The 27724-nt window shown below is 40.6% G+C and overlaps 1 protein-coding gene across 1 annotated transcript in view; it reads left to right on the top strand.

Moving 5' to 3' along the window:
* The window catches only part of SRPK3 (SRSF protein kinase 3), a 2415720-nt gene that overhangs the window by 1034482 nt on the left and 1353514 nt on the right, over nt 1–27724 (top strand). The window contains exon 9 of the mRNA XM_044080110.1: nt 1347–1372. Coding sequence (XP_043936045.1) covers nt 1347–1372 — 26 coding nt within the window. The remainder of the gene's footprint in view (nt 1–1346; nt 1373–27724) is intronic.

Here is a 27724-nt window from a genome sequence, read left to right as displayed (position 1 = left end):
GGAGCAAATGGTAGTAACTAAGGAAATTATTCTTTTGAGCTGGAAAATAGAATCCTTAATAAGTTTAATGCTCTTGGCAACCAAAAAAATTGTTAGAAAATGAAAATAATCTAAACCAAATGTAGTGTAAGTATTGAATATCGTATATATGAAAGTTTGAGAACATTTCATACAAATGAACAGAATTTGTGGGAAGGGCAGGTTTTGGCATAGTGGTATTGTAGGGGGGTTTCTGTCTTCCTTTCTGGATTGTCTTGGGAACTGCTTGACGTTTTGCTCAGAAGTTATTACCTCCCATGTGACTCTTCTTAATTAAGGTATTATATGTAAAGTACTAGATATAACAGTAGGTTTTATATATATATAAGTAATTTGTATTGACTCCCACCCATCATACTCCTGGATTTTTAATTTGGGTTTATGGATGTCCGTGATACTTGAGTTGTTTCATATGTTTTGTAATGTGTCTGTCCTTGTGTTGGGTTTTCTAGGATGATATTTATCATATTTATTATTGCTTATTTAAGTATTACTGGTAATACAGGTTTTGTCAGTCAGAGACGAATGCTGTGCCTACCAGTGCTTTTTATTTGAAGGATGCATGCCCCCTTAGTGGAACAGTACAGTAAGGATCTATGTTGGAAGTTACGACTGCTGAAAAAAATGGCCAGGATCCAGTCTACTTTGCAAGGTAAGTAAATAGTCCACACATTATTTATTATTGCTTAAAGATCTACTGTTGCGGTGAATACCTCCTATAACTGCACTTTCTGGGGTCATAATGTTTTCTAGAGGGAGATGTTTCTGAAATGTCACAATTGTATGCTGCTAGAAATTTCTGTTTGCTCAAGCCAGGTTGTAGTTGCTCATTAGGCTAGGTTATATTTCATTGATGTATGATCTCCTAATTTATTAGTGCTATTTAAACACTTTAACATCCCTGCATGTATCTTTAAGTTCCTGCTCAGGAAATGCATGATTACACCTATATCTCAGCAGTGTGTGTGTGTGTGTGTGTGTGTGTGTGTGTGTGTGTGTGTGTGTGTGTGTGTGTGTGTGTGTGTGTGTGTGTGTGTGTGTGTGTGTGTGTGTGTGTGTGTGTGTGTATGTGTGTGTGTGTGTAATATATATATATATATATATATATATATATATATATATATGTATATATATAGTAGGACCTCACAAACTTGTCCCTGAAAACTGTGCTCCCCATCACTCATGTTATCACTTTGCTGCATTGTTGAACTTATTAAAACTTTATGATAATTACTTTCATTCCTATTTTCTTTTCTCTTTCTTTATTTTACTTATGTGCTTCCTGCTTCTCTGTATTTGTCCTCCAGTAAGCTCTGCTCCCCAGGAGAAGTTGGTAAGTTTATTTTGGGATTTAATGTTGTTTCATGTGTACTAAGTAGGCTGTAGATGATCCCTGTAATCTGAACTGGCCCAGAACATACATATCCAGACTTGCATGTACATAGGGCAATTTCAGAGTATACCTACTATGAAAGAAAGAAATTTATGACTGTATTCCATCTTGGGCATGTAAGAATGACATGCAGTCTTGTTACTCTTGCTGACTAAAGATAGAATACTGCATCTTTATTACAAGGAAATGTCAGGCTTGTAGTGCGTATAAGCTGAAATGGGGAGAAAATGAGCTTCTTCTTCAAGGTTCTTTTTTTTTTGAAAAGTGTTCACCACACTAAGGTGACACTTTCCCTCCCTGAAAATGTATTCTTAACTGTTCTACTGCCTGAATTTTGTCATTTGGAATTCTTTTTTATTATTTTATGAAATTTGTTTCCTGACATCGCTGATTTCACATTTCAGAGTGAAAAAAAAACTGATAGATTTCACAGGAGTAGGTGTTTCTCAATCTCTGTAACTGTTTTGCTAATAAATGTACTATATTGTAGAGTCCTCTATACAAACAGCGAGTGTTCTAGCAGTTAGCCTTGCTGCACAAGTGTTCCTCTTTCAGAGGCTCTGAATTATTTCCACATCCAGGATTTGGATAATAAATTCACAGTGGTCAGAATTGCTTCTAGGTTTGTGTGCTTTTATCTTGTGATGGACTGGATTCCTATTTAGAATTATTTCCTGCTTTACAACTGTTATTTACCTTGGTTCATAAGTAAGTATTTGGCAGTCTGCAGACCATTCTGAGACTAGCCATAATATTTATTCAAAATTTCCCTCTTACATCAAGGAGGGCAAGACAGGATAGGAAAATCAAGATGGTTGCCAGTCATTGAGCATGCACATAGTACAGCTCCTAACTCCTAATTCTCTATCTGCTAAGCAGAGCCAACATCAAACAACAAAAATATGCAGAAATCACAGGAAAACTGGCTAGAGCTATATATAAACTGCAAAGTAGCATAATGTCTGCAACAAATAGCAAAGAACTGACTTCTGATCAGTCTTACCTGAACAGATAGTACAGCTGCATGGTTTCCTGACCTTCCTGGAGGACTGAGATCTAAGAAGAGGAAGAGTATTAAAATAAACAAAACAATGTCTAATCAATCCAATCAACCTCTAATGGAGGCTCAGACAGTTAAAACTAAATTCTGTGTCATTGCCTCCCCGGAAAAGGACATAACTAGCAAATGACAAAAAAACTACAAAAACTCAGCAAGATTCTACTAAACTGGCCTTAAGATTGAAAATAGAATCTTCATTTACCATGGATGAGCTAAAAACAGCCCTGCAACCTATCCAAACTGAAATTCAAAACTTTTCAACCAAACTCTCTACCTTCGGAAATAACCTAGAATAAATATTAACAAGAATTGAGAAAAATTAAGCAAAAATAATGGACAGTGAGGAAAGAATTGAAGAACTACAAAACAAAGTGAAGGTAAACAGGAAAAACATAAGTGAAATGCAACAGAAACTAATAGACCTAGAAGAATACATCCGGAGAAATAATATATTAGTTAGAGGGATCCTGGTGAAATTTGACCATTCCCAACTGCTTTCTATACTAAAAGAAATTCTCGACATTGTACTGGACAACAAAACTATCGCACGAGAAATCACAATAGAAAGAGTGCATCAATCCCTTCTTAAAACTCAGGACCCTGCAACTCCAAGGTAAGTTTAGGCAAGAGTATTAAACTTCTCTCGTGTCTACAATATTAATGGCTGCAAAACAAAAGAAAAACATCACATGGAGACGTCACCGAATTCATATAATGCAGTACCTTCCATATATGATTAAACAACAGTGACAAGCTTTGTCGTGCTACTGCGCCTACTTAATCAGCAAAAAGCTTCGATTTCAAATGAAATACCCAGCTGTGCTGTCCTTTCAATACAGTAGCTACACATACCAAGCTGCAAATGTAGAAGAGGCAAAGGCAGCATTCATAAATGCTTTCAATGAAATACCAAAATAATAACACTTCCTTCCATTGTAGTAAAAAACCCTTTGCAGTGGACTTTAAAACAACCTCAAATGACTAGTCAATGACTCCATTCTTTAAACTTACCTGATTTGAAAAAAAAAAAAAAAAACTCTTGTGTTGGTTTGGCTCTCTGTTGTTTGCCGTAGCAACATTCCACTGTTAGAGGAAGTGCTAAATAAGCTTCCGGCTATGACAGATACATTCCCCTTCCAGTTTTCTCTTCATGATGTGAACTAAGCCGAAGATAAGCGTAAAGGGGATACAAGCAAGTACAAACAAGCAAGAACCAAGCAATAAAGGAGGAAGAGAGTAGTAAAATAATCAATCGCACAACTGCATTCACACTAACTGATCTTTCATATAGCAATGTGAGCTTCATCTTTAACAAGCTGGCAAGATGAAACAAAGTTGACCAATCCACAGGAGAAAAGAAACATATTACTGCAATTTGGAGGGTCTCCCTTCATGTAAGTGTGACTAATGAACAATTCCCACAAAACAAAAAAACAAAACAAAAAAAAAAAAAACAGCTACCATGACTTTTGTTAAACATTTTTACTGCTCAATTGCTTTTTGTCTTTACCATAGATTCGGCAACATACAGGTCTAATTGAGCAAAAGGGTCTGTATTTGAATGGGTAGAAGACCCTTTGGATAGTGCAGTTGTTTTACTTCTGGGGTTTAAAAAGCTGTAAGATATGTCTGATTATCGTACATATAATATGGGAAATCTATCCCATAACAGACCAATTTAGACCTGGCACTGCCTCACCGATCCAGTGAGTTACTTACAGACATGAAAAGAGACAAACAGAAATCTTTGATGTTATGTAGTCCATCTCGCCTTACATTCTTACCCGTGGGTTAGGAGCTGAACCTCTGCTCCGACTCAGCCATACTCTAGCTCGAAGTCTTCAATTGGCTCGTGGCTAAGAGGTATCCCATCATGCAACAGGTCTATTTCCCAGATCTCATTTGCCACTCATTACGCTCAGACATGGTCTCGCTTTTGGCCGTGGCTAAGTATACTGTTTGTAAACTTTTTAGAAACTTCTGACATGTTGCTCAAAAAAGCTATTTTCATAGCTCTGGTAGTGGTGTTATACTGCCTTTGTTTTGCTTCTCTTTCTGTTTTTGTGGCCTTTTCGTTGGCCGTTTTGGTATCCCATTCGTTTCCTTTCTTCCCACAGGCTAGGCCCGTTTCAGTTAGAGGACCTAGTCCTCCCCATTGTTTCCGTGTGGTCTTTGGTTTGATGCTCCATTCTGTTAGCTTATTAGTGTTGTGTCTGGCTAGTGGTGCTATCCTGCCTTTGTTTCCCTGGGCTAGACTGTTGTCTGGGGAGTCTGCTTCCCCTAAGTCTAGTCTGAGGTGGCCTTCAGGGGGCTGGAAAGGACCAATGTTTTTAGGGGGCCTAGTCCTCCCTGTAGTCTTTTTCCCACCGGTTACTAGGCCGTTTTTAGTTAGAGGCTCCAGTTTCCCGTGCGGGGTTTAGTTGGTTCCAGCGTATGTAGTTATTGCTTTGTACCTGTGCGTGTTCTCCTTTATTCAGCATGTCCAAGGATTCTAATGAACACAGGCCTTCGGGCTTTAAAAAGTGTTGAATGCAACAATAAAATGTCTTTGACTGATGGGCACTCTGTGTGCGTGTACTGATTGGGGGCTATTCACCTCCTAGAGTCCTGCTTGTTTTGTCATTCCTTCAGTCCCCGTGTACTACAGGAGAGGAAGAACAAGCTCATTTTGAAAAGACTGCTTAAACACCCCTTCAAGGAAGACTTGGCTAAGCCTTCCAGTGCTTTATCCTCTCCAGCTAAAAAGGACAAAAAGATTTCTAAGAAGCGCTCTCTGGCTCCGTCTGTTTCTTCGGAGTTGCCAGAGAAAGTTGCTAGAACAACTTCTTCTTCGGTTCCATTGCCTTCGGTGCTGACAGAAGGTAAGTCCATATCAGCTCCCAGCCTTTCAGAGCCGGTCACGGATATTTTGGTTCGGAGCCGATCTCCAGTTATTCAACCGGTTTCTCCTTCATGCAAGTCCCCTTCTGTAGGGAGATCCAGATCTCCAACTATATCCTCCAGGTCCTCGAGGACCCTTTCCGATGAGGACGTTGATAGAGTGGTGAAGAAGCTGCTTCAGTCATCGGTGTTGGCCAAATTGATTTTGACTCCGACCCAGTCGACTCCAGAGCCTATGGCCTCTTCATCTTTGTTGTTCCTCCTCCGAGCCTTTCTCAGCCTTCGGAGCCAGAGTTGTTGGTTCCGTCGGGTGCCGCTATGTCTCGCCTGGCCTCTCTGTTCCGACCGCATTGGCTCCATCCACGGGGTCGAGGATCCATGGTTCTCCGGTCAGACCGGAGGAGGAAGGCTCGGATCAGTCTTAGCTTCCGAGCCTTCCTCTTGGTGCTTTGGCTCGAGTGAGCTTGAACCCGGCATCTACTTCGGACCTCATCTCCTCGGCGCCGAGAGCTACTACTGTATCCTCTACAGTTGGCCTTCGGAGCCGAGGGAGGATCAGCCTTCAAGGTTATGAGGAGCATGCTGGCCAGGTCATCAGCTGCATTCAACGACACCAATACTCTGCCCACTTCAGCACCGGTGTCAGTTTCGGATCACCCTCTATCCCTGGACAGCGGAGACCCAAAGCCTCAGGATACTTCCATGAGTGGTCCCCAACTTTCTGACATCTCCCCAGAGTTTTTGCTTGAGGAGCCTGCCAGAAAGAGATTGTGTAAGAGGAAACACCTCGACTCCCCGGATGAGTCTCTCACGTCGGACACCGACCTCGAGGAGTCAGAGGGGTCCCCCAAGTCATCTTATGAAGATATCTGTTTTTCAGATATACATGAAATCTTGAAGCAGAGAGGCGGCTGGCCCACCAAATCCTGTTCTCATGAGGAGTCTGTGTTCCTGAAGGCTTTCGGGTCTCAACCCTCCACCTCTTGGGTTTCTCCCCCTTTCGATGAGCTACTAGATCTTGTCTGTCGAAAGGTGTGGGAAACTCCTGATTCTGTGGAACCGGTCCCTAGAAGACCCAATAAGTTTTTGTTCGCTCCCACTGACCAGGAATATCTAACAAAAGGCGTTCCAGTAAATGCCATGATGGTGGCAGCAGCCACCAAGAAGGAACTTTCTGAAACTTCGTCTACCGTCCATCCACCTAACAAGGAGTCCCGGGCTATGGACAGGTATAGAAAGCATGTGTTTACCTCAGCGGCCTTTACACTGCGGTCGCTGAACTACTTGACGCATTTTACAAGGCTCCAGAGAGATCTCCTAAAAGAGCAAGAGATTCTCTACAGGGTAACATTTCTGATGCCGTGGCACAGAAGGTCAATGCACAGATGTCTACCCTAAATTCCTTTACCCAACTCCTCCATGAGGCTGATCTCATACGCAGCCGATGGAGCGAGTAGGGCAGGGAGTTCCGGAGTCTCTCTTAGGAGACACTCCTGGATGCACCTGTGCAATTTCGCGGAGGCCTTCAAGTCTACGTTCACCAATGCCCCTTTGACGGTTCATCATTCAGAACCAAGGTGAAGGACACCCTCACTAGGTGCGAGCAGGAAGGAAAAACCCTGTCTGCCGTAGGAGTCCTGTTTTTCCATGCCTTCTAGACCTTACCCCAAGGGCCAGAAGGGTGGGAAAATGTGGTTCAGGAAATCGCAGAGGTTTTTTCAGGATGCACAAAGTGATTCCCCCTCCAGAGGCAGGGGAGGGGGGTGGAAATTCAGGTAGACACTGCCCTAGAGGCAGAGTAGGCCCACGTAACCAGGGGGACCGGGATTCCTTTCATGGTTCTCCCTACCAGCGCTCCTGAAGGGAGGCCCGATTGTGCATCTTTGGAGCTGGTCGGGGCTCGCATTTCTTTATTCCCAGAAGCCTGGCAAGACGTCACCCAAGACGAGTGGGTATTAAAAGTAATTTCCAGAGGTTATCATATTCCCTTCTCTTCTGCTCCCCAGCCAACCAAGAGAATCCCAGACGTTCCACCCAGTGACAGGGATTCCGCAACTTTAGAAGTAAAAAAGTTGCTTTCAAAGAGAGCCATCCAGCCTCTACCCGCAGACCAAGTAGGATTTGGGACTTGACTCCAGATTCTTTTTGGTGCCAGAAAGAACAGGGGACCTGAGACCCATCTTAGATCTCAGTCGATTGAACCTTCATGTACAAAAGTCCAATTTCCCCATGGTCACCTTACAGTCAATACTACCTATGTTGGGGAAAGATGTGTGGATGTGCTCCGTTGACCTCAAAGATGCTTACTACTATATTAAGATAAACAGGGCATCGAGAAGTCATCTATGCTGCCGGCTGGGAGCCAGTCATTTTCAGTTTCCCGCTCTGCCCTTTGGTCTCACCACAGCCCCCAGGGTGTTCACCAAATGCATGGCAGTGGTAACGGCTCACTTGAGATGTCAGGGATTCCAAGTGTTTCCGTACCTGGATGACTGTCTCCTTTCTGCCACCACCAGGCATCTACTGTTACAGACCAGGGACACCACCATTACACTGTGCCAAAGGTTAGGAATTACTCTAAATTGGAAAAATTTGCCTTGTTGCCCTTGCAGCGTGTCACTTTTATCAGCGCCAAACTAGATACGGTGCTCATGAGGGCCTTCTTACCAGAAGAGAGAATTCAGGCTCTACAACAGGTCTACGCCTTTCTACCATTGAGGAAGGTCAAGGCAAACGTGGTCTTCAAGTTATTAGGGACCATGGCTGCCACGATCATGCTAGTTCCCTTGCCAGACTACACATGAGGGTTCTTCAGTGGCTGCTTTTCACCCAATGGTCACTACAGCATCTTCCACTCTCCCATTCTATTCTTATTACAGACACGTACAAGTAGGATCTACGTTGGTGGCTTCAGGCCAGCAATCTCAATGTGGGCAAGCCTTTTGTTCCATCTTCTCCAGTTGCCACAGTGACCACGGATACCTCCCAGATCAGGTAGGGGGGGCATTATCTCAGCAGGACAGTCCAAGGCACGGAGCAGGATCACGAGACCCATTTGCATGTCAATGTCTTGGAGATGAGAGCAGTGCTATTAGCATTGCAAGCACTTCAGAGCTTTCTCCCTCTAGGGACAATTGCAATCCACTCAGACAACATGCCAGTGGTATGGTATCTGAACAAACAGGGAGGAGCCAAATTATACCCCTTTGCAGAGAGGCACTTTGAGTTTGGCAATGGGCGGTGTCTTCCCAACGCTTTCTAGTTGCAACGCATATACCGGGGAAGTCCAACATGATTGCCGACAGGCTGAGCAGAACTATCGTAATGCCTCACGAGTGGTCCCTGAACAATTATGTTGCAGATACGATATTCCACAGATGGGGTCAGCCTTGCTGCGATCTGTTTGCCAGCCCCCTCAATGCCAAATGCAGCAGCTACTTCACCCTTACCCCCCCCCCCCGGAGGGGGAGACACCCAGGGATGCCCTGGTTCACTATTGGCCCTCCAGTCTTCTCTACGCCTTTCCACCGTTACCTCTGATATCAAAGGTCATTCAGAAAGCAGAGTCTTTGGGAAGCAAAATGATCCTCATTGCCCCACACTGGCCTCGTCAGATTTGGATTCCCTTCCTTCAACCCTATCTAATGGACAAGCCCTGGATTCTGGACCCAGCTCCAGATCTGCTGACTCATGTCAGGACAGTTCCATCCTTCCCTCCAGACCCTCAAGTTGACAGCTCCAGTTCCGTCCTTAGTCACACTTCATGATTTTTCCCCGGAAGTGGTCCATATTCTGTCATCTTCCCACAAGCTTTCTGCCAGGAAGATTTATTCCAGTAAGTGGAAGAGATTTTCTATTTGGGCCCGTGAGAGACATATTGATCCTTATACAGCGCCTATTTCGGCAATATTAGAATTTCTTTCTCAACTATTCAGTCATGGGTCAGCTGCAGCAACCATTAAAGTGCAACTGGCAGCGATTTCTACCTTTCACGTTGCTAATGAACCCAACCTTATGGCTCATAGGCTTTGTAGGGCTTTTCCTGAAAGGTACATTGTTACTCCGACCTCCAGTCTTTGATCCAGTAATGCCATGGGACCTCAGTTTTGTATTACAGAAGCTCACCTCAACTCCCTTTGAGCCCGCAGCTACGTGTAACATTAAATTCTTGTCATGGAAGACAGTATTCTTGATAGCCATAACTTCAGCTAGGCGGGTCTCTGAACTCCAAGCATTAACGATTAAGCCACCTTATTTGGTGTTTCACAAAGATAGGGTCTCCTTAAGAACCAATCGTTCCTTTGTTCCAAAGGTTGTCTCTGTTGTTAATATCAACCAATTCATTGAGTTGCCTGTGTTTTTTTCCTGAATTCTCCAACAAGGCAGAATTTAAGTTTCATCAGTTAGATGTTCATAGACAATTGCATTTCTATTTACATAGGACAAAAGATTTCAGGAAATCAGATCAAATGTTTGTCTCGTTTTCAGACACTAGACTTGGGGTTCCTGTTTCTAAGGTAACCTTGTCTTGCTGGATCTCTGATTGCATCTCATTTATTTATGCTTCCAGTGGCAAAGAATTACCCTTTAAAGTGAAGGCTCATTCTACACGATCTGCGGCTACCTCAGCTGCGTTTCTGGCTAGGATGTTTATGGATGATGTTTGTGCTGCAGCAACATGGGCTTCACCTCATACCTTTATTGGTCACTACAAATTAGATCTGGTCTCTAGAGGCAGATCTTCCTTTGGTTACACAGTGCTCAAGAGTATTTTTCACTGAGCCACCCAAGATCAAGGTGCTAGGGACACTGTCCCATGGGTAAGAATGAAGGCGAGATTGGACTACATAACATCAAGAAGTTATGTACTCACCATAATGTTCGATGTATGTAGTCCATCTCGCCTTACATTCTGACTAGCCCTCCCTCCTACCCCCTCCTGGAGGACCTGGAGGTATAGTCTCTAGGTGTCAATAGTCCTTTCTGTTAGGGTTGTTCTTCTCAGTGTTTGTGTTTGTGTGTGTGTGTGTGTGTGTGTGTGTGTGTGTGTGTGTGTGTGTGTGTGTGTGTGTGTGTGTGTGTGTGTGTGTGTGTGTGTGTGTATGCATGCAGCAAACAAGATCTGGGGAATAGACCTGTTGCATGATGGGATACCTCTTAGCCATGAACCAATTGAAGACTTCGAGCTAGAGTATGGCCGAGTCGGAGCTGAGGTTCGCTCCGAACACACAGGTAAGAATGTAAGGCGAGATGGACTACATACATCTAACGTTATGGTGAGTACATAACTTCTTGTTCTTTATTGTGGCTGCAAGATATTCGGATGTGTGAGAGTTGGCACTCGGGTACCAGGACTTCTGATAACCATATTAAGTAGTTATTGAAGTAGTTCTGTAAGGAAGTTAATGCATAATCTACACTTTTACAGTTGAATTCCTCAGTAGTAAGTAGATTTTATCATAAGAACACAAAGTAAACTATCATTTAATGATGTTACTATTGGAATAAGAAATACAGGCTTTCCAAAAATCATTTAAATACATTTAACTTGTCATTTTAAAAATGTAAAAAAAAATTTTCACAATACTCTTCATGGTTCTATTTGTGTATTCATATTACTTTATATTGGCAATTGTAAACAAATCTAAGGAAACTGTTAAAACGTGCTAGTAATATGTTATGTACATTTAGTAATCAGTTTCAATGTTTATCACTATTAGTTCAATTTTATGCTCTGTTTTGTTAGATATAAACAATGTATAAATTTCATACTTTAGGTGATGTTCAAATTGTGAAGTTTGTAATGACTGTAGATACTTGGTTAAACAAAACGTTACTAATACGTATCCCCCTGCAACTCACCACAATCACTACATGGGAATTAGCCTATAAATATGCTAGCTCTAATTACTTTCATATATCACCACAGGGGGATAAGTGGTTAGGTACTAAGGCCGAGTGGAGAGAAAATTATGTCACCCATATACACATCCTTGTCCCTGTATGCATACACTTACCGTAAACCTTAAAAAAAACAAAAATGAAAGAAAAGCTCTTAAGAAAATCCTAACAGTATGTTACAACTTGACTCTTGGAATGCAAATGGTCTTCAGGACAAAAAGAAGCAGGAAACACATATGACAGATGATCAATGGAACAACGATAGAAAAAAATATTGGATTAAGCAAATTATAACAGCAGGAAACAACACAGCTTCTAAAGGAACTGCAGTTGTAATCAAGAAATCATACTGGGGGAAATCATAAAATATAACTATGATATAAATGGCAGATGGTGCCATTTTACTTGTACCACCCACACATTAAAAAAAAACATAATCTTCATAAATGTCTGTACTCCATGCTCTAAACAACACCACTTTGTATACGACATCTGTAACTTAATAATGAAATTCCCAGATTACTGCTATATAATAGGGGTGATTGGAATATTCTCATAAATCCTCATAAGGATGGATCCCATAAAAAAAATCACCTCTAAGTACCTTAGCATTGGAAGAACTGATAAATAATGATGAGCTAACAGATCCCTACGCACCATATCACCATAATTCAACAAATAAATACACATATTTCTCCCCAACTCATAAAACATGGTTGAGAATCGACTTCTTCCTAATCTCTGATGACCTAACAAATGTAATCACTGAATACCATGTTGATGTCAGATCAATATCTGATCACTCAACAATCTCAATTAGTATCAACACTACCAACACAAAATACATAAACTACAACAATCCTAACTGGTCACTTAATGTAAACCTAATTAACAAGGCAGAAGTAGTACAAGAAAAAAAATTTTACTCTAGACTAGAACAGGAACTCATAAGTAGTGTAATACCCATAGACATACAATGGGCTGCCACAAAGGCGATAATCAGTGGGATACTTACACAGAAATCTTCAGTCCTCAAAAGACAAGAGAAAATGGAAAATACACAGCTGGAAAGACAACAACTCCTAAACAAATACTCCCCTGAGACTGAAAAGAATGTTAAACCTAAAAAAAAAATGTATACCCTGCAGTTAAAAAAATAAATAAATAAAAAAATAAAACAATCCCTTACTGAACTTAGACTCCTCTATAGCTATGCCAAATGGGCTCAAATACCCACCAAAACACTAGCCAGACATAAAAAGACCCTCCTAAAATAACCAAGGTAAATTATAATGGGCAAAGTACTTAATAAAAATTCAAACATAAGAGTTATTTACCGAGATATATAACAACATATATATCCCCAGGTACAAAACCACCCTGACTCCTATAACAAGTTCATAAAAGACCTAAAATTCACATTATTAAACGAAGAACAGGTAAAACTGTTTAGCAAACCCACTTCCATCAGAAGAAATCCAACTTTCCATAAATAAATTGAAAATTCATGAAACTCCTGGTCCAGATGGCTTCACAGCTGAATTTTACAAAAAATTCAGTACACAGCTCTCGGGTATCTTACTCAAAGTATACAGCCATATCATAGAAAATGGAATGTCAGACCTCTGTATAAATAATTCTGAAATGGTTTTGATTCCCAAACCTAACTCAGATGCAACAAATCTGTATAACTATAGACCTATCGCTCTCATTAACTTGGACATAAAAATGCTAACCTCAGTTTTATTACATAGACTACAAAAAATAATACCGTTCATAATCTCACCTGCGCAACTAGGTTTCACGCAATGTCTTCAGGTCTGGGACAGTACTTTAATCTTGACACTATAGTGATACTCTTAGCAAAAGACAGATTTCCCTGATATATACTTTACAGTAGTTGCAAGCAAAGCCTTCAACAGAGTGGATCGAAATTTTCTTTTTAAGGTCATGCCCTATTTCAATATCCCTGAATCCTTCATAAATATAATTAAAACTATCTACAAAAATGCATTAACCACATTATTTTTAAACAAGACACAATCAAAACCAAGCAAAATAAAAAATGGAACTGAACAAGTATCTTTTCAATCTTTACCTTGAACTGCTCTTACTATATATTGCTCAAAAAACTTACCACCATATCCCAAAAATCAATAATATTGATATGAATTAATTACATGCTGACTATCTCCATATTTACATTGAGCTCCCAAACACCAACCTACAAAAAAATCTTAAAAGCAATTTATAACTTTTCAAAAATATCAAACTACGAAATTAAACCCCTTAAATCTTCTATTTTCCCTATAAACCCAATGAATCTTACTCCCCCTAGCTCCAGTCTCAGTAAAATACCAAATAAAATAGTTAGGTATCAACTTTGTACATATCCACAATGAATGATGAAAGAAAATTTACAGAAAGTGTGGGAAAACAGTCAGGACATAAGTAGCTGGAAAAACATAGATTGTTCACCCTTGTCGAAAGCTGCTATCATTAAAATGAACAGCTTACCAATAATTCTATATCAGTTTAACTCCATCAGCTCAAACATTCCAAATAAATTCTTTGTTAAAATGAAATCAGTCCTTTCAAACATTTGGCACCCAAAAACCACAAGAATTTATTATGACAAGTTAACATTACTAAAGGATAAAAGGGATCTTAGGTCTACCTGATTTCAAATTATGCTACAACATAATCTGTGCAAGTAGAATAGTCCGTATCGCAAATCATGACCCGAACAGTCAAAACTGGTCTCCACTATAAAAGAAAATTTGGTACAATCAAATAAAATCAATCAAAGTAAACCCAAAAGCCCTCCTTTATATAAATCTAAAGAGCAAAAATCCTCTGAAAATCCATCCCACGATCAAAAATAAAATAATTTTTCAAAACTTAATGTCATCACTCTACCTTGAAAATACCCTAGCTCTGTTACAACCAATACATCTCAACCCAAATTTGAAATTGAAGAACAAATTGATTGCTCTCACAAATTATCCCCAGATTAAAGATATAACAATATGGCAGATACTTAATTTTAAAAACCTTAATGATACAGACTTAAGAACCCACCTAGGTGTAACTAAACAGTATGACCCTATACTCGGACAAATTAAGTTAATCACTAATATTAAATTCTCAAAAATCAAAACAAATGAGCATAACTTGGAATTCACCCAACAAATCCTCAAAACTCTATCCTACAAAGCAAAATTGTTATCTAATGCATACAAATTAATATCCTCAACAAAATTCCAATCCTCAATTCTCTTCTCCAAATATTGAGATGAGAAAAATAATAATATAACTATTGATCAGAGAAAGAGTAGCATCCTGCCTTCGCCCAGAATGATACCACAATATAAGGACAAAATGATTGACTTCAACAATTGGCTAAGCTTCTGGTGTCATTCAAAGGGGATCCAGTATCTGTCTGCCTGGGGCGACATGATTGACGGACCACGATGCTTTGCCAGAGATGGTCTGCACCTGTCGCCTCTGGGATTCAGGTTACTGGCTAAGGCTCTTGCCACCCCTTTTTTAGGCAAAGTTCAAAGAATAAAACCACCACCGTAACAGGTACAAGCATGCAAAATCTGAAAGTAATGCTACTCAATGCTAGAAGTCTAAACCTCAAAATGCACTCTATCGAGACACTCCTAAAAATGGAGAACATTGATATCTGTGCAGTAACTAAGACCTGGTTCAAGGCTCCAGAGAGCACCCCTGCAATACCGGGCTACAACTCTTACCACACTTTTCGGCCACCAAAGCAGGACCAAAACACTAAAGGTGGAGGAGTGTCAATATTCACCAAGGACATTCACACCACCAGGCTAGTTGCCCAACACAATGCGTCTGAAATTCTCCAGGTGCAACTAACACTAGGTAAGACTGCAATCCAAATTGTAGCTTGCTACAGATCCCCCACCATACCCCAAGATTCTCACTACACCTTTCTAAACATACTGGAAAATATTAAGATAGAACCAAACACCCTAATACTGGGTGATTTTAACTACCCTGCCATTAACTGGGAAAGCTACTCATGTCCCAACACCTTTGCGCAACGGTTCTTGGAATTCATAAATTCCAATGCCCTGGATCAACTAATCCATAGTCCCACCAGGGGCTCCAATATCCTAGACCTGGTCATTACCAACATGGGAAATCGATGCTCCACACCTATTGTCACCCCCTCGTTAGTCACGTCTGACCATAAGCTAATCACCCGTAACATCCACATCCCACCCCCACCTCCCAGTAAGGAAACCTCTATAAAAAAATTCTCCAAAGCCAACTTCATGCTACTCAAGTCAGAAGTGACAAACTTCATGACACCCATGCAGACGGAAGCTGAAAGTTCAACTGCTGAATCCTACACTAAGGCACTGTACGAACACATCTACTCATGCATAAATCGTGCCATCCCAAATAGAACCAAGATGCTCTCATCCAAAAAAAAGAAGCCAATCTGGTGGTCCCCTGCCATAAACAAACTTTACAACAAAAGGAAGAAACAGTTGCAGAAAAGAGGTAAATCCCAGGATGCAAAAAACTTCACCAGCCTCAGTAAGAAACTGAGATCCCTCATAAAGTCCTCCAAAGCTAGTTATGAAAATAAAATTGCCAAAGATTCCAAAGACAACAACAAGGCATTCTAGAACTATGTCAAGAATCTAAATGGCAATGCTCAGATCTGCTCTGAGCTAAAACAGAATGGCATTAAATATACTGATCCCAAGGATATTGCCAATATCCTGGCAGATCGATTCAGTGCCAACTTCACCCCCTCTCACCCCCTAAATGGACCATCTCAATACCGGAAGATTGCCAAATTCCGGTAATAACGGCCACTCAGCTAAAAAACGCACTCTCTAAAGCTAAGAATACAGCATCCATGGGACCAGATGATATCCCGGGCTGTGTACTACATGAACTACAATATGAACTGGCACCTCACCTAAGTGTCATGTTTAATCATAGCCTCACCTCAGGTTTTATGCCCACTGAGTGGCGCACAGCTACAGTTATCCCACTCCACAAGGGGGGATCCACCTTGGATCCCGGAAACTACCGTCCCATCAGTCTGACAAGCCTTATCTGCAAGGCCATGGAGCGTATTATCATGGAACTTATAAACAAAGACATTGGCAACCTTCAGACACTGGACCCCACCCAGTCTGGGTTTGTGAAGGGCCGATCTTGTCTCCTGAACTTGATTGACTTCTTCGAATCAGTCACCAGAGCCATGGATAAGGGTAAGGTGGTCCACACAGCCTATCTAGACCTTGCCAAGGCCTTTGACACCATCCCCCACTCTTGAATCATAGATAAACTTACTAAGCTGGGCATTAATCTCTACGTCACCCAATGGGTTGCTAACTGGCTTACTGATAGAACCCACACTGTAAAAGTAGCCAACTCCAAATCCAGCTCCAGACAAGTGACAAGTGGAGTACCTCAGGGTTCAGTCCTGGGACCGCTCATGTTTGGCATCTACTTCTCTGAAGTACAGGCCAACACTAAGGGACTCTGGATAACAAAGTTTGCAGATGACTGCAAACTGGGAGCCATTATTGAATCCCCAAATGATGTGGATACTCTACAAAAGGGCCTTACAGAAACAGATGCTTGGTGCCAGAGCCATGGGCTCAAGCTCAGTGCCAAGAAATGTGTAGTTATCCCCTTTGGGAAAAAACATGTATCCATGAATTACCATATAGGTGGCAGTACACTAAACACCGAAAGTTTGATAAGAGACTTAGGGACACAGGTGGACAGTCGTCTCACCTTCGATAACCACATCGCCACAACAGTCAGGAAATCCTTCTATGTGGCACACCTCATCACTAAAGGCTTTTCATCCAGAGAAAAGGAGGTCATTGTCCCACTGTACTCATCCCTCATTAGATCCATTATAGAATACAATGCCCCGTTTGGTATGTACCTCTCAAGACATCTGCAACAACTGGAAAGGCCACAGAAATACCTCACTAAAAGAATCACAGGCCTAAAGCAGATGCCCTACGCTGACCCCCTTAAAAAAAACTCCAGCTATACTCTGTCACATATCGTCTACTCGGAGGCGATCTTTGCTTAACATACAAGGCCATGTCAAACCCAGAGCTGTTGGACATGCTACATTTAAAGAAATCCCAATCCCTCAGAGCCACATGCTCCAGGGATCTAAACCTTGTCATCACAATAAACAAAACATGCTGGAGGGATAGGTTCCTGACCCAGAGACTCCCCAGACTCTGGAATAGATTGCCCATACATGTCAAGCAGAGTGCTTCTTTGGTCCTCTTCAAAAGGAACCTTGACGATTGGATGGGAGAAAGGAAATTCACCCCGGGGATCACGTCAGTCGCCTTGCTAGACAGGAGTCCAGGGAAGTAAATAGTGTGGGAAGAAATAGCCAGGGAATTGTTATGGCTAGGCTTGTATAGGCCCTAGGGCTGATAGCCTAGTACCAACCTATGAACCAAGCACTCAAAAACACATTCAATTTAACTCCTTTCAAAAAGTTAATCTATACGCAGCTCATGATCAACAGTAACATGTTTTATACTCCAGCAATTCTAAAAAAAAACGTTGGTTATTAAAAAAAAAAAAAAAAAAACCTAACTTGCCCTTTCTGAACCCAGGAAAACGCTGATATACTACACATTTTCTGGAGTTGCAAAACAATCTATAAATTATGGTGTTCACTAAAACCCAAACTGCAAAAGATGGGTTATGAAAAAAACACCTTTTCTTGGGAAACCACAGTTCTGCATATAACACACAAACGTGTAATTATTACAATATGTGCACTAATCAAACATTTCATTGCAAGAAATTGGTTGGATAAATTAAAAATTACCTGGGAAAATTTTAAAATAATGGCAACAAAACTTATGTCCTCTCATAAATGAGTAACAAAAAATCCAAACAAGAAGACATACTTTCAAAATTATTGAAGTCTCCTCTTTGACACTATCCTAATTGACTAAACTTGAACACACATTACTGTCAATCCACTAACATAGAAGAAGGTCATCTTTTATAACAACAGTCAAAAGGTTGATTTAAAGGACTGGGGGGAAAAGCAAATGTAAATTATTACTCACGTGGCATCGTAGTTTGTAAATATCTTGAAAATATTTTTGTTTGTTTTTTCATTGGTTTATGTTTAAAAATTTACTTAGTACTAAACTTTTGTTCTCCAGGCTCTAAATAACTTCTTTGTAAAAAAAAAAAAAAAAAAAAAAAAAAGATTGAAAAGTTAATTTGGTATAAACTTGGAGAACTTCAATTAACCAAAACACTGGCTCATTCTACAGCCCCATATCAAGAAAGTGAAACAACATCCTTTCAAAATACTATAATTTGTTTTTTATCAGGTTAAATTCATTGTGTGTTTGTAAATAGTTTGTATTTAAAATGCTTTTAACTGATGATTACTACTGTACTTTTCAACATGCCATTTTTACTTTCTTTGTACAAAAAACTTCAATAAATATCAAATGAAAAAAAAGACAGAATAGACTAGGGGAGAATTTGAGGGTGCTCATCCAGTTGTCTAGTTTTATCTTGAAGGTGGCAATGCTGATAGTCTGCTTGACATATAATAGAAGTTTGTTCCAGAGGGTAAGGAATATGTTGGGGTATGAAGCTGTTATGCCAGTGTGTATTATTTGTCTACTGATAAATGGTTTAGTCCCTTTAATTGAGTATTTGTGGTACCATTAGCTTTTCTAAGGAATAACAGGTCAGATAAGGTTGGGTCTTTCATGTCTTGAAAGGCTAGACACAGATCTCCATGAAGGAGTCTTTTAAGAGAGTCATTACAGAGAAAGGGCTGCCACTTTCTCCTCATAACCAGATTTTTTGAGGCCACTGATCTTTTAGTTATGAATCTCTTGAGGTCTCTCAAGCTGTGTGATATGTTTAGACAAATGCATTCCGAAAGTAGATTGTATTCAGTGATGGGTCTGATAAGATACGAGTAAAGGGGAATTGAGACGACTTTGGATCTGGAGGAAATGCCTTTAGAAATTAGACTGGCCAGATAAAAGGCTTTCCGAAGTACTGTGGAGACATGATGATCAGATAAGAAATAATCTACAAGAGTGTCTGCAAGTCTTACAGCACTGTCTTGATTGTAGGTGTACATCTCTTATATGTTGAGGAAAATTGTTTTGTTTACTAGAATGAACTATGCTACATTTTTTATGTCCAATTTGAGACCATTATCCTTGCACCAGTTATTAACATGGTCTACCCCCATTGGATCAACATTGTCAGTTGAAGAATGAATAACACCACCCAGTTGCAGTTGTTTGCAAACTTGGTTAAGCATAGGCCAGGATTGCTGGCCTGGAGATCTGCAAAATATATGCCAAATAGGAGCAGGCCAAAAACTGAGCCCTGTGGTACACCACTGATACCATTTTTTGCTTTCAGAAGTGGTACTTGCAACTCTAAGCACATGGGTTCTGTCAGACAACCAGTTAGCTGTCCACCACACAGTATAAAGACTTGTATTCAAATTTGGAAGTTTGTCAATGCTTGCATGAGAAATAGTGTCAAAGGTTTTGACAAGGTCTAGACATGCTGTACGTACTGCATAAGCACAGTCCACTGCTTTAGTTACTTTTTCAAAGAAGTTAGTGAAGTTGAAGAGGCAGTAATTTCTTCTCAACAAAGCCAAATTGATGAGAGTCCTGGGTTAAGAGAGTCTTAATGTCTAGATTTACAAATCCTTTGCACCATGAATTGGGTAAAAAATGGATATTGAAAACGAGTGGATGCCACATACACTTTCTGCAGTTGTTCATTTACTTTGGTCTTGTTGGCTCTTTCTGCCATTTACTTGTCAGGAAAGAGAAATAAGCATGGTCTTTGTGTGATCTGTTATAGAAAGAATAGCATTGGCCTCCTCAAACCCACAAAAATAATCTTCCACAAGTTTAGTGAAAATCCCACATAATAAAGCTTATTTATTATTATTATTATTATTATTATTATTATTATAATTTTAACACACTCCAACAACAACACCTTTATTAAAATCCTGTAAGCTGTTCTGTTCCAAAGAACTTACAAGACTTCATCAGGAGTGTTGGAGCTTTGCTGAAGCCTTGTTTTTTTTTTTTTTCGTTTTTATAGTTCTCCTTAAACAGTTTTTTGGTTGCAGAGAGTTATCTGATGATGTCAATCTTCATTTATCCTTGACGTTTTGAGACTCTGTTCCAACTCTCGGAACCAGCTAAGCTGCTGTAACAGCTCACAAGAACCAAAAACTCTTGAGCCAAGTCTCTACCCAGAGTACCCCTCTCCAGATTACCTCAGATATCATTTGCTGCTCTTCTATTAAGACCTGTCAGCCAGATTCTCTATAAGTGTATTTTCATTGTTTTTTTTCTCTCAAACCCTGTTTAACTCTGTTAAAATCTTTCATATATTTATAAATGTATTTTTCTACCCAATTTATCCTTTAGTCTATTCTGTCCCTCTTCTAGAAATAGTTTTCACTCTCGTATTTCCTTTTCTGTGAATGAGTGTGCTGCTGTTTCTCATGGTACCTGTTTCCACCATCACTGGCAGTACTTTCCCCTTCTCCTACCTCTTGGTAGTTCTGGCCTACTATTGTTGGTAGCCATTTCCCTTCTAGTTTGCATGTGCTTTTCTCTAACGTGTGAGTAAGTTTTCTGCAAGTTGATAAATGACAGATAAATGTCGAGGAATGACTGGTTTCAAGCAGTGTCAAGATTGTGGTAAGAAAATGCCTCAACTCTGATGGGCATTCCTTTTGTGTTTAATGTTTGGGCCCGGCGCATTGACAGGAGGATTGCGTTATTTGTCAAGACTTCAGTCACCAGGCCCTTGTAGAAAGAAAAAAATAAACCAATTTTAAAAATGTTTGATTAAAACTTCTTTTGAAGAGGCTTTGTCCAGTCAATCCAAATTTAATGCATCTTCATCTTCCTCCCCCTCTTCTTTTAAATCTGCACATGGACAGAAGAAGAGTCACACGGTGCTAGCTTCCTCTTTAGCTCTGGTAGCCAAGAAACACAAATCACCGGTTCCCACACTGCCCGCGGAACTGAAGTTGATAGTCAAAACATCCACAAAACTGACCTCTTTGGCACCACCTGTGGTAACTACTTCTGCTACACAGGTCTGGCCACTATGGTATAGATGCTCCAAGATGCTCCATCGATATTCGTCCCCTCTGCAGCACTATCCAAAATCTTGGAGCTGATACCTCCTTCAGTGCCACCAATATCTTCACAACCTAGTTTCATTTCAGTTCCCAGGATAAGATATTCCCCCTCAATTGATCCTTTCATGGGACAACTTCCAAACCCCTTTCTAGAGAGACTGGAATCCCAATCAGCTTTTTCTGTCTGTTCCACCAGGAGTCTCACAGACGTCGACGTTGTGCGGTTGATGGATCAGCTCCTCATGGCCAGGGGGTCTTGCAGTTTCTTCCCACTTCCTTCTGGAGATGGGACTTTCTCTCCTAGGACTTCAGTGAATCTTCCTCCTATAACTTCCTCTGAGGGTTTAGAGATTACGACTCTGATTCCTCTGGTTCTGGCTGCTCCGGTACTAACAGACTTTCTTTCTGCTCCAGTGTCTGCCTTGAGTGCGATCTGTTTGACTGATACAAACAACAACTCTATTCCAGCAGCACAAGGGCCACCAGGGAATAATTTTTCAGCTGGACAGCAGGGTAGTCGACAACAACCCACTGGACTACAATTACAACCAGAGATACAAGGGAGGACAGGGCTTATTGGCGCTCCAACATTCAGTGAATGGGTTACAAACACTTCTAACTTGTCATTTGTGAATGGGTTAAATAGTGTCGACCGGCTAGTTCTTCAAACAACGCACAGGTTGGTTTACAAACTATTAATGACAAACTAAAATTGTTTGATAACAAATTACTAAAAATTAAAAAGCTCCAACTAGAAGGCATGTATTTTAATACTTGCCTTGATCAACACGTTGTTCCTAAAGGGTTGCACTATCACCAGTACCCCACCGGTTTAATTGCTGACTCACCTTTTCATCTTGAACTGGTATCTTTGTTTGACAAACAAGGCTTTGACTTAATGAGCTTAATGATTAAACATTACAACCTTTACATTGAAACTTTGATTAAGGAAGTGTCTGTTTTGAACACTGAGATCACTACAGACTTGGACTTACTGAGATACAAGTTTGATTATGAAAGAAGCTTTTTTAGTATAGATCAGCTATTGGAGAGACTTAAAACCAATAAGCTTAAGAAGATCAGTAGAGACCGACAAGCTTATGATACTGGCACTGCTTATCCTAAACCATCTAGTGCACAGTCAGCAGCAGCACTAGGTGGGAATACACAAATTTTGCTTAACACCAACGCGGATTCTACCCTTTACAACATGGGTAGTCCTAATTCTAGTGTAGTTGACAACAATGACACCACCCTGAGACGTAGTGAAAGAATTCGTAACCAAAATTACAATAACAGTAACGGGACAACTACACACAGCACTAATATGAATAATAGAAGTGATTCCAACCAAAATGTTCGTGTAACCAAAGACTCAGGAGCAATTCCGAAGAAGAAGTTCAACAACATGCAGAAGAACCAGAGGAACAAACGCAACAACAGATTCAAGAGATAGGGGCCATACCCCCTTTGGGGGTAGACGTTCTCTTGAATTTAACAGGGGATTTTAAAATCTTTAATTATTCTTCCTTGCACATTGACCCCGCGCTAGTTGACTTCCTAGCAAAGGGTAACACGTTTGTTCCCAGTAAACCTTCTAGCTTGGAACACCTGGTTCTTGACTTGAAACTGTCAGAAAATTGAACTTAACGGTTTTACTTGGGAAACATACTACTTCAAACAACGCTCTTAGGGTTTCAAGTACTTTCAACCCCCTCTTCACCAGACTTTAAAAGTATTTGAGCAAATCTGTGAACTGGACTTTCGTCACATCGTGGAGACACATAAATTTGGGAACAGAAACAAGTGTCGAAACATTACATCACAGGAAAATTAATTATTGAATTTGTTAAAATCTTCACCCGTGAGGGTAGCGAAACCAGACAAAGGGGGTGGGATTGTTATTTTGGACTTTGACTGTAACAATAGAATGTTGATGTTATTAAATAGTGAAGCATACTCTAAGGTATCGTTAAATGAAGTCAACACTGCATATGGTCGAATTAAGAGTTACCTCAGTGACTTATTTATTGAGTCACTGATAGACATTGACACTTACAATTACATCACACTGACCTGGCCTAAAATCCCAGTTCTTTTCGGCATCCCCAAAGTACATAAAAACCTAACTGACCCACCAATGAGGCCACTCGTTGATGGGAGAGGGTCTATTACGTACCCTTGTTCCAAAGTAGTTGACTCTATCTTGAAGAAATACATATTATTAGAACCACAGGTTTGCAAAGATTCTTGGGCCTTCTTAGACAACATTAACAAATTGAGGTTTGATAAAAACAACAACTTTTTAACCATAGATGTTAGACTTATATACATCAATTCCAACATTTGGATGGAATTGAATGGGTAAGCCTCATGATGAAGTCTAGGGACGCCCCACCACAAGAAATCCAATTAGTGGAACTCTTATTGGATATAATTTTAACTAACAATTTCTTTGTATTCAATGGTGAGTTCTACTTGCAAAATTGTGGAGTGGCTGTGGGCTCACCCTGTGGAGGTAGTTTTGCCAATTTAGTTATGGCATTTTGGGAAAACAATTTTGTTTTTAAACATCCACTACACAGGGTGAGCATAGCATTTTATACCAGATTCTTGGACGATATTTTCGTCCTCTTTAAGGGCGATGAACAACAGGCTCAAGAATTCATTAGGTATTTAAACTCAACTACTGAATTCTTAAGGTTTACATCTAGTTTTAGCACAAATTTTATTGACTACTTGGATTGTAAACTCGTCAAAGACATTATAAATGAGAGATACGTATCTAGAATGCACAGAAAGGAAATGTACTCTAACTCATTTTTGCATTTTACTAGTAATCATCCTTATCACCAGAAGCGCTCAATAGTGAAAGGACAACTTATTAGAGCAGCCAGGATGACTACTTTAGACTCAGATTTTAATGATGAGTGTCTATTGTTAAGCAATATGTTTATACAACGAGGCTACACCTTACAGCTAATACAATCTTTGGTAACAGAAGTGAGACTTAAGAGACAGTTAGGTGTAGTTAAACCTTTACTTAACAGTAATTTTGCAAACACAAATGTTGAGGTAAACTTGATAGAGGGCAGCACTATTAGTAACCGTGCATTGACAGCAGAAGTAACAACTGGGGAGACAACTAAAGAATTTCAAACTAGTTTCATAACTACTTTCAGTAATGACAGTCAAATGGTCAGATTTATCTTGAACAAAAATTGGGAATTAATTTTACTTGATAGATCTTTGACCATTAAACTTGGACAAGCGCCAAACCTTGTCTTTAGGAAAGGAGCAAACCTGAAAACTTTGCTCGAAAGAAAGAGTATGGGACCCCTGTCAAAGCGAGTAGGAATGACTACATGCGGTAACTGCAGAACGTGCAGACACATTGAGATAGGGGAGAGTTGTGTTGTTAATGGTAGGACTTTCAAGTTGAGGTCTAAATACAACTGTAACTCTAAGCTTGTGATTTATGTGGCTAGGTGCCAAGCATGCTCAGCCTTCTACATCGGTAAAACCGAACGTAAGCTAAAAGGTAGAGTTTACGAGCACACATATGCTATAGAAAAGAAAAAAGATGACAATCCATTAGCAAGACACCTTACTGAACACAGTAACCACAAGTTTCTTTTCAAAGTTATAGACCATGTGAGCTTTGATGTGAGAGGTGAACCATTTAATTTGATGCTCGAAGAACGTGAGCTGTTATGGCAGGTGAGACTAAATGCATTTCTAAGTCCTGGCTTGAATGATGCCTGCAATATTGCTTGCCTCTTACAGTTAAAAAGTCTAAATAGATAAAGCAGGAACTTTGTAACTTACAACAGTGTGTTTTTGATTATGTTTATTTAGTAGTTTGGCGATTTATAACTAGAAGTATTTTTGTAGGCAAGCCCTTACTAGTTTTTTATAAACATCAAACCTCTTATAAACCTTAAATATTTGCACTCTAAAAAAATGGTCTTGACCAATGGTCAATTTCTGACTTCCTGAGATAGTCGCTTGTCAGCATTTTTTAAGTACAATTTGTATAAACGTATTGGTTATTAATGTATTTTTAACACTTTTACTTGTATTATAAAATTGAGTTAACTGACAACATAGAACCAATCCTGTCTGAGTTGTTGGTTGACAATTTCTGACTTCTTAGGATTGTTATTCAACCAAGATTGCCATAAGTTTAACTTGTTTAACTGTAACACTAATTGATTTATTCTTTATTATTAAGCAGTCGATATTGACTGCTAAGTCTAGTTAATCTGCTTAGCTTAGATTAGGTTTTATCTGTCTGTAGAACGTTGTACCAGCATGCACAATGTGTTTTATTACTGCTTTTTATATGTAATATCACTTTAAATATGAGCAGGCTCTAGAACAGCAGCACCAGCTGATGCTGATCACATGACAAGAGTAAGTTGTTTTAAGTGGTGTGTGTATTTCACAAAACTGTTTTGAATCTGAAGAAGTTGACACATTTGTGCCAACGAAAAGCGCTTCATTCGATAAGAATAAATTTGTATTTTATTTACAAGTTCCTTGGCTTACAGTTATTAGTCGGTTTTGTGGATTATCAGTCTGCCTTGAGTTCCTCGGCTGCATCAGAGTTGACGGACTCCTCGAGACTGTAGCTCCACTACCGGTACCGAGGGGTTTAGATCATCATGCGCCAGCTCTTCCACAGCTCCGACTCTGGGTGCAGTTTTATCAGGGCAGGGTGGGACCACGGTTCTGAGATTGTCCTTCTCTGTTCTGGGCTCCCATCCCTCTTTGGGGGACCTGTATTCTAGGTGATGAGGGGGCATTGACCTCTGCAGGTCCTCAACTAGTCCCTTCCCTATTGGAGTATTCTCACGGGACACCTTGTCCAGAGCTTCCAACAGCCACACCCAGGCAGTGAGCACCAAAGCTACAGGATACCCCTGCACAGGGCCCTTCTTCTTCCGAGTCCTGCACAGAGCTTTCCACTGAGAAGGTTCCCTGGAAGAAGACATGTAAAAGGAAACACTTAGATTCCCCTGAAGAATCTGTCACAGGGGATATGGACTTTGATGATGGGGAAGGGTTCCCCTTGGTCACACCCAGAAGAAGTCTCTTTTGGAGACATTCTAGAGATGTTGAAACAGAGGGGTGGCTGGAAGCCTAAATACCCTACCTTGTAGGAGTCTGTGTACCTGCAAACTTTTGGTGCTCACTCATCTACCACTTGGGTGACCCCACCTGCTGATGATCTCATTAAATCGATCACAAAGTGGGCTTGGAAGGCCCCTGACTCCATAAAGCCAATCTCCAGGTGACCTGACAAAATTCAGACAATGCCAGAGGACCATCAGTTGTGGGCTGAGGGACTAGCAGTAGATATTGTGGTGATTGCAGCAACCACCAAGAAGGAACTTGCAGAAGAGAGCTCCACTGTTCATCCCTTAACCAAGACTCCAGGGTGATGGACAGATTCAGAAACGGGTGTATGCATCATCGACCTTTGGCTTAAGGTCCTTGAATTCTGTGGCACACTTTACTAGACTCCAGAGGGATCTGATCAAGGTACTGTCAGATACCCTTGCAGCAGCTGTGTCTGAGGAAGTTCAAGGTAAAGTGGCCTCCCAAATAGCTACCCTGGAGTCTATTTACAGCTCATCCATGAGGCTCATTGCACATGCAGCCAAAGGGATGACTAGGGCAGTGGGTTCCAGCGTTGCCATAAGGAAGCATGCCTGGATACACTTGTATGAGTTTGCAGAGCCATATAAGTCAATGTCAATGCACCTTTTGAAGGATCATCATTGGTTGACCCCAAAGTCAGAGAAACCTTAGTCAAGTGTGAGAAAGATGGAAAGACCCTGTCTGCAGTGGGTATATGTTTTTCGGCTCCCCAACTGTCCTACTCCAGGAACCAAAGGAGTGGGAAGATGTGGTTCAAAAAATCCTAAGGTCTTTTCAGGACTCCTGTGACAGTGGCTCCCTTCACGGCAGATGGGGGAACTCCAATGGAAAATGCCAACCCTGCAGTAGAGGTGGCCTGCAAAATCAGTGTTCCAGAGATTCTTCCTCAGAGAAGCTCTACCAGCACTCCTGAAAGGGAGTCCAATTATTTGCCTCTGGAGGCAATCGGGGGAAAGTTATCCATGTACTCGAGCCTTGAGACAAATAACCACAGATAAAAATACAACCAGCAGTAGACCAAATGAAAATGTCCAAAAAACGACAGCAGGAATCAGATCCACAA

Source organism: Protopterus annectens, chromosome 8.part0 (genome assembly GCF_019279795.1).
Source record: "Protopterus annectens isolate FY-2018-M chromosome 8.part0, PAN1.0, whole genome shotgun sequence".
NCBI lineage: Eukaryota > Metazoa > Chordata > Ceratodontiformes > Protopteridae > Protopterus > Protopterus annectens.
The sequence above is the reverse complement of the archived record's forward strand: the minus strand, read 5'-3'. Positions and strand labels throughout refer to the sequence as shown.